The sequence below is a fragment of the Carcharodon carcharias genome, chromosome 6 (genome assembly GCF_017639515.1).
Source record: "Carcharodon carcharias isolate sCarCar2 chromosome 6, sCarCar2.pri, whole genome shotgun sequence".
NCBI lineage: Eukaryota > Metazoa > Chordata > Chondrichthyes > Lamniformes > Lamnidae > Carcharodon > Carcharodon carcharias.
This window is the reverse complement of record NC_054472.1, coordinates 17,803,155-17,811,684: the sequence shown is the minus strand read 5'-3', so window position 1 is coordinate 17,811,684 and position 8,530 is coordinate 17,803,155. Positions and strand designations below refer to the sequence as shown.

Sequence of the window (8,530 nt, the reverse complement as noted above, 5' to 3'; positions counted from 1 at the left end):
AACAACTGAGAAGGATAGAAGGTGGGAGAGTGATAAGAAACTGAGCACCCCTGGGAGAGAAGGGCCAGCTGGAAACACTGAGGGCCCTCCTCAGGCCAGGAAGGATGAGTAGAGGAGTGAGGCCAAGGACGCAGGAGGGCACCTCCATGCTGATTGCTGGAGGTGATGGGAGAAACCTGTGTAATTTGTTGGAGCACACAACCCCTGCGCAGAAAATGGGAGTCAGAAAGAGCGCATAGCAAACCAGACTATGGCTTTGACTGTGGCAGACTATAGATGCGCTACTGTGAGTGCTAGTGCATTTAAAAAAAATCCCTGATAGTTACAAGGATTTTGTATCAGAAGGAACAGTGGCCACATTTCCCCAGACTGAGGCATGTAAGCCCATAGTGATATTGAGGGAGATAGGGGGTAGCCAAACTCTACTGTTGGGAAAAGGTATGGCCTTTCCACCAAAGTGCAGTAAGTGTCAAGGTGTTGGTAAAGGGTATTGAAGGAGAGTACAATTTCATCCCCTTATACCAGATGCACCTGGAATGCAACCTTGTGCCAGGACAGGTGACCATGGGAATCGTCCCCAGTTTGCCTGTCAACGGGGTCAACTTGCTGCTCAGCAATGATGTGGCAGGACCAAAAGTGATAGCACCTCTAGTGGTCTCAGAGAAGCCGACAGAGGTCAGGGGGACAGAACGGTTGCAGGAAAAAATGCCCGGCATTTTCCCTGACTGTGGTAACCCGGTCTATGGCCAGAAAATCTCCATCAGAGGAGGCTGAAGTGGCAGTGCAGATAGATGATTCTGTCTGGTTATCTGACACCTTTTTCAGGAGTCCAGGGGACCCTAAAGAAGTAATAAGTAGATCTTCCTTAGCTAAGGCTCAGCAAACTGACCTATTGTTTCAAAACATAGTTCAGGCTATCCAACCTAAAGCTGAGGCAGAGACAATCCCTGAATGCTACTACATTAAAAATGAGTTACTGGTGAGGAAGTGAAGACCCTCCTCACAGACCTCCAAATGAGGAGTGGAGCATGATCTACCATTGGTGGTGCTGCTGAGGTACTTTGGGGAAATAAAGCTAACACACAAAATCCTGATGACTGGGCATGTTGGTATATGGAAAACCCAAGACTGCCTCAGCCAACATTTTTACTGGCCACAATTCCACAAGGATGTAGTCAGGTTTTGCAGAAACTGCCACATCTGACATGTTGTAGGAAAACTCCAGCTTGCAATAAAACCTGCACCTATGCCATTATTTTGATGAACCATTCAGCAAGTTGCTGGTGGATTGTGTGGGGCCCCTACCCAAAATCACAGATGCGGCTACCCGCTTCCCAGAGGCTGTTCCCCCGAGAACCATCTCTGCCAAAACAGTGGTGAGGGAATTGACCCAATTCTTTACCAGGTATGGCCTGCCCACCGAGATCCAGTCGGAGCAGGGCTCAAATTTCATGTACTGAATAGTCCAGGAAATCATAGGTAACCTGGGTATGACCCAGCTGAAGTCCTCAACGTATCACCCACAGTCGCAGGGGCACTAGAATGGTAGCACTCGACCCTAAAAAACAATGATCAGGGCATACTGCAATGAGTACCCCCATGACTGGGATAAGGGACTAGCTTTTCTTCTGCTCGCTACCAGAGATTCACCCAATGAGTCCACCAATTTTACTCCATTTGAAAGAGTAAACAGACACCAACTGAGAAACTAATCAAGGAGAGATTTTTAGAACAGAAGGAGGAAGTCTCCAAATTAGACTACGTAATCGTATTCCGTAAGCGACTCACGAGAGCCTCTGATATGGCTTGAGGACAGTTAAAATCTCCCAAACAGGTATGAAAAAGCAGGCAGGCAAATATGCCAGGGCCTGAACCTTTCTACATGCTAGTGCTCCTACCAATACAGGGTGAACCCCTAAAAGCTCAGTTCAGTGGTCCGTACAGAGTAGCAAAGTGGCTTGGAGGGAGGGGGTGGGCGTTAAACCACCTAATTCACACCCAAGACCACAGGAAAAAGCAAAGGCTGTGTCATGTCAACATGATAAAGCAATATCACAGCAGAGAAGGGAACAAGTGGGTAAAGGTCTGTCCAATTACAGACATTGAGGTCGAGAGGAACAGTGAGAATGAATTGGAGGTAGACATGGGTGAGGCCCACATTGAACCCCTGACTGTCCATCTAGCAAACACCGAAATTCTAGTGAATTGGACACTATATTCACCCACCTAAATGCAAAACAGTGTTAAAATCTACACCTCAAGGACAATCAAAGGATACTTAATCAGCTCTGGGGAAGGGTCATATGGACTTGAAATGTCAACTCTGTTTTTCTCTCCACAGATGCTGCCAGATCTGCTGAGTTCTTTCAGTATTTTCTGTTTTTCTCTTGACGCTTAATCATGTATTCTTTCACCTTTTTTTTATTTGGACTCTAACTCCCCTTATTACTGATACCAGGTGTTATGGGGGAGGTGTGTGCGTGTGTGCGGGCTGAATGCTCAAAGTTGCATTTTTATTATTTTTCTCATATGTAGTGGTTCATAAATTTGCTCTTTCTTTGACTTAAGAAAACTTTGTTTGATTGGCTTCTTATTGCTCACAGCTTAAATAGTTAAATACATTTTGATTTTGAAAAGGCATAGCCTCGTGATAATGAAGCCTTGAACCTTTGTTGTGACCAACTGATGAGGTTGAATAAAGGGGAGCCAAATTACCCCTTCTTACCTGATGTTAACAGTATAAATTGATACATAATTAGTTGAATGAGTATTGAATCTTTAATTGGACCTATGTTACAGACCTTTTAAAAAGTGTACACCATTTAGGTGGAAAATTGAAGACATTGCAAGATAATTTAGTGGTTTTACTGACCAAAACACTCATATCAATTTGTTTTTCTGCTTTTAGTAAGCTTTTTTATATTGTATGAACATAGTGGTGTATAAATAGTGGTGTATAAATAAATTTTTATATTGTATGAACATAGTGGTGTATAAATTCTGTCTTAAGCAGTAGCACAAGCAGACAGTACCACCTGTTCTGTCCAATATTCAGCTCCACTGATGAATTTCTATCCCACTGATGAATTTCTATCCCAGTGTGTGGATTGCAGCGTTCTCTGGGTTTTTATAACACCAAGTTCAGCGGGTGCTGGGGGTGGGGTTTACAGGGTGATGAAATGCATACAATAGGGCAATCTTGCATTGGTGATGGTTTTTTTTTTTAAAAATCAGTGATTTTTCAACTGGTGCACCAATATGCTGGCCTTTCTGCCGCGGAGAAAGAAGTATCATGCTAAAGTAACACGATATGTAAAGTGAGAACAAAACATAGCCACAACACAGCAAGTGGAATATCACAAGATTGTGTTTAACCGTCACCTTCCTTCTTTAGCGGATGTTGAAGTGAAGACATCTGGAATGATGCAGACACCAGTTCACTATGCGGCTAAGTATGACGCTGCTAATTCCCTGCACTGTCTGTTGAAGCACGATGCTAACATGAAGGCTCGAGACTACAAACAGCGAACCCCTTTGCAACTGGCAACAGAGCTTGGTGAGACTTATGATTTATTTTTATTAGTTTGGCACTTAAAAGGTGTGACCTTCCCCGTGCCTGACAGCACCGGGCGTACTTTGAGTTCTGTTGGCCACATGTGTGCTTGGAGGTAACATTTATTTTCTCATCAATTTCTTTTGATCTGAGGATCCAGGTCCTCTCACCTTTCTCAGGAGCTATGGTTTAATCCGAAGATTTGGAACTTCACACTTTGCAAGTGCTGTGATTTGGCTGATGCTGGGGCCTCCACCTGAAACTGCTCCGTCATCTGTCCACAGCGTGGACTTGTGCTTTTCACTAATGGCACTGTGGTGCTTCAAAATCTCCTTGTTCTTTAAACTCCCCAACGTTGAAGGAAACACTCAATACTGATTATGTAGTTTACTGTCATTCATTTTACATTCCCACAAGTTATTCCTCCTTTCGCCCGCTTCCACCACCCCTATCCACCCCCAGCAACCCTGCTCTTCCCACCTCTTCACCTTGGACTTGATTGCAGTAAATTACATTTTTGGCACTGTCAGCCCATTTCCCCCAATCTGTCCAGATCCATTTTGTGTTTGATCAATTGTGTCCTATTACTTGTAGCTTCCACCATGTACATTAATGGCCAGTAGGGACGCCAGTGTTAAAAGTGTAGGGACGCCAGTGTTAAAAGTGTAGGGATGCCAGTGTTAAAAGTGTAGGGACGCCAGTGTTAAAAGTGTACGGACGCCTGTATTAAAAGTGTAGGGAGCCAGTATTAAAAGTGTAGGGATGCCAGTATTAAAAGTGTAGGGATGCCAGTATTAAGAAGTATTATGGCACAGGCTGCCTGATTTACACTGAGGTATGCAGTGTGTGAATGTATGAAAAGCGCCATAATACCTGATGTATTCAATATACAAATGTCAAAGTGGCATCACAAGGCCGCGTTTCCTAGTTTATATGTCATGAAGACCTGCATAAGGATTTATTTTTATTCTTTCATGCAATGTGGGCGTCACTGGTAAGGCCAACATACGTTGCCCATCCCTAATTGCCTTTTTGCTGAGTGGCTTGCTAGGCCATTTCTGAGGGCAGTTAGAGTCAACTACATTGCTGTGGATCTGGAGCCACATATAGGCCAGACCAGGCAAGGATGGCAGATTTACTTCTCTAAAGGACATTAGCGAACCAGTGGGCTTTTACAATAATCAATGATATTTTCATGGTCACCATTATTGAGACTAGCTTTCAATTCCAAATTTTATTAATTAAATTTAAATTCGATGAGCTACTGTGGATCTGTGTCTCAGGAGTATTAGCCTGGGCCTGTGGATTGCTAGTCCAGTGACATTACCACTATGCTACCATCTCCCCTATGAACTAGTTTAGTGTACTATAATTATTAATAGAGCCAACACTTAAGAAAAATAAATTAAAATGAGAGCCTGAGCTGTTGAAAATGAGCAAATTCAAATATCCTGTGATATAAACAAAAACTGCTGGAAATACCGAGCAGGTCTGGCAGCTTCTCTGGTGAGAGAAACAGAATTAACATTTCAGGTCAGAGACCTTCCATCAGAACCTGATTTCCAGCATCCTTTTGTCAAGTATCCTGAGGTCTGGCGTGGATTAAATTGTGAATAGAATGGAGCATCTTCTGTTTCTGCCTAAAGTTCATGCGGTCACCAAATTGTTCTCTTTTATGATGTTTCCCCTCAGATCGATCGGAGTCAGTTCGATTGTTATTGCAGTTTCAAGCAGATGCTGGAGTTCATGATAATACAGGGCAATCATGTCTGACGTTAATGGCTATAGGCATGTCTCAACTTGTGAGTAAATAGAAATATTAATTTTGATGTCCACATGTGTATCAATACAGTACATTACATAGTGCCATGATTCTCCTCCAATCTAGCTGAGTGATCTACAACTGTAAGTCTCCCACGCACCCTTCACTCTGACACTAGATGACTGTTCATTCCTCTCCTTCCACTCCACCGCCTGATGCGGACATTGAAGCTCTACACCAATCCTCTCTGCAATTCTCTCCCAAAGACTTCACTCCAGCGCTGCCCTCTTGCCTTCACATGTCTCCAAAAAACCCTTCACTTTGAGTGTGCTTCTGTTCTCCCCAAGTAAGTTTCCCACTATATTTCTTCCTGATCACCACCTTCGATATAGCACTCCTCATGTAAAATAAATGTAAGTTGTTGTTGTATGATTCCACCATGTGGTTTAGCAGTGAGACTTAGAGGTCAGGGAGGCCCCAGTTTCGCTCCGGAGCTTAGTTAGTTAGGGCAGCGTGTGAGTATTCCTGAAGGTAGAGGAGGGAAAAGGGAACTAGGGTTGATGTTCCTACTTGCCCAGTGAACCATGCTATTAGATGTATACACATATAGTAGCCAATTAATGGCCACTATCCATGGGTGGGATTTTCTGGCCCCTCCTGATGGTGGGATCTTCCAATCCTGCCTGAGCCAATGGAAATTTAAATGTCTCGCCGCATCCGCCACAGGAAAATCCTGGCCTATGAGTACAAAAAAGGAAAGGCACCTTTGTTAAGCTACTAGAGGGCTACCAGAACAGATGGGATTGTATTCTGAAGTGAGTCGCCACCTTCATGAAATGAAAAGAGGAGGGAAAAAGGTTGGAAGGACTTTTATATAATCTCCAGAATGTATGTTAAATAAAGTATCCCTTTTTCCTGAATCCCATAGGCATTAATAGCCTTGGATCAGTTCCTCATTAAGGACAGAGCTAACCGAAAACAATACTTCATGCTGAACCTTCTGATACCCCAGCCTTCAGGTGAGCTGACTCATCAGTTAAATAAACGTGTTGTTTTACAGTTTGACTCAGACAAATAGGCTGAGCCTCAGCTGATTACTGAGGACCCATATGCAAATGTTTTGGATCTAAGAAGTGCACAAACGTCAAGGGACATCTGATTTTTGAGCAAGTTAGGTTAATGCCCAATCTAGAGATATAACAGAGCTCTGGTCACATGGAAAGTCTCCAATGTATATTCCATCTGTATACTTTAAAAGCGAGTGATATAACTGTAGGACTGCCTGAACTCCTTATTTAAAACATACAGTGAGCAGTTAGCGAACAGCACAGTCCATGTTTGTTCTCCTAGCCCAGAAGCATCTTTGTTGCTCTTCTTTGAATCCTTTCTAGTGGATCAATAACTTTTTTCCAGGATGGAACACACAAAATTGCACTCAAATTTCCAATGGCTTCATCAGAGTTTGGAATAATTTGTGTTGACTGAGATGCACCCAGTTAATGGATGGGCGGCTTTGCTGATCAGAGCTACAAAATAAGCTGGTGATTTTCAGTAAAGATTAAGCAGCTCCAAGTCTTCTTTGATAATTTTGTTAATGGCCCTTGTCACTTTCGTGTTGCGATTTGTGACCTGTGAATCATTGTTTTTATCTCCCCTCACTTCACTGTTACAATATGGTTTGTTTTTCCAGCTAATTTTGTTTCCAAATCATTTTGGAAATCAGAAGTAAAAACACGACTGGAAAAACTGAGCAGGTCTGGTAGCATCTGCGGAGAGACAAACCAGAGTTAAAATTTTGAGTCCATATGATTTTTCTTCAGAAGAAGACTTTGAGAAGAGTCATATGGACTTGAAACATTTTGGGCTCAGTTTTGTGTTTGTCGGGCGAGCCTGACCAAATCGGCGGTGGGCGGGGAGCCGATCCCCACCGATGAAACGTGCCGCGCCGCCATTTTGTGCGGCGGGCCAATTAAGGCCCACCCAGCGCGTTTCAGACTCCTGTGTTCAATGGGAAAATCAAATCGGCGGTGGGCGTGTTCAGACCACCTGTTCCAATGGGGAACCAGCAGTCTGTATAAAGAAAGGCCAGGTAGCCTCCTTTAGGCTGTTCGTCATGGCCAGCGACCGGACACCAGCACTGTGTCCCTCGGTTTTCTGATGCCTGCCTTGCTGCCCTCCTAGAAGAGATGTCAAACCATCAGGAGGTGTTGTTTCCGGAGGATGGAGGAGAAGGGCCCTCCCACGTGACCAGGCCTGGCTGGAGGTGGCAGAGGCTGTAAGCTCTCAAGATGATGTGCAGCGCAGAGGAACCCAATGCCGCAAACACTTCAATGATTTGTTGCGCTCTGGAAGGGTGAGTACCATGTCAGCCTTGGCTATTTGACCCAGTAGGTAGCCTTAGCCTTTGAGGGCCCTCGCCAACCCCCACTCTCCCCATGTCTTGCTGTCGTTACTGCACTGGGCATTTTGCGCATGCTGGGTGGGCAAACAGATAGTGACCATGCTTACATCAGCCTTAGTGGTTGAGGAGAAGATGGGTTCTCCCCGCAGCATATGTTGGTGTTTGTCGCATTTGGGGAGTCTGGGGGCAACCTTTAGGGGAGGCCGCTAGACACACAGTCAGAACTCCAACACACGTCTTATTGATGGTGATGAGATGGTGGAAGGGGAGCCTCAAGGTGTCATGGCCAAAAGCTACCTGCTGGCCTCGGCGCCGCACCTAGTTGTGCCTCCTTGCCATGGGCACTAGGACCCGTGTGTTACTCAAAGTGATGGACGCCGAATGTGTCCAAGGTGGCTGTTGGGGGAGGGGTTTGGGAGCAGCCGTACTATCTTCTGGGGACTGATCACCAGTAGTGTGGACAGGAGCTGCTGGAGGCCTCAGATGGGCCACTGTCGTTGGGGTGCGGCATGCGCATGCAGAGTACATGAGCGATCAGCCCCAATAAATCCTCTTCTCTGTTCTGCAGACAAAAACAGAGAACAATAGTCGGGAGCGTCAGCGGACTGGTGGTGGGCATGCTATGCTGCAGCACCTCACCACTTATGAGGAACAGGCCATGGAGCGGGGGAGGAGGCAGGCAGCCAGGTCGGCAGGTGTCGGCGAGGCTGGGGTGCAGCGGCCAGGTATTTGAGGGCCACAGTCCCATCCACTCTTTCTCCCCACCATCCAAAGCACTGATGGCTGCCGCAATCGTTAATGCAGCAACACTGCT

The 8,530-nt window shown here is 45.2% G+C and overlaps 1 protein-coding gene across 1 annotated transcript in view; it reads left to right on the top strand.

The window, feature by feature from the left end:
* Positions 1-2,038: 2,038 nt before the first annotated feature.
* The window catches only part of LOC121278784, a 53,007-nt gene continuing 46,515 nt past the window's right edge, over positions 2,039-8,530 (top strand). The window contains exons 1-4 of the mRNA XM_041189235.1: positions 2,039-2,147; positions 3,395-3,556; positions 5,246-5,355; positions 6,244-6,334. Of these exons, the coding sequence (XP_041045169.1) occupies positions 2,039-2,147; positions 3,395-3,556; positions 5,246-5,355; positions 6,244-6,334 (472 nt within the window). The remainder of the gene's footprint in view (positions 2,148-3,394; positions 3,557-5,245; positions 5,356-6,243; positions 6,335-8,530) is intronic.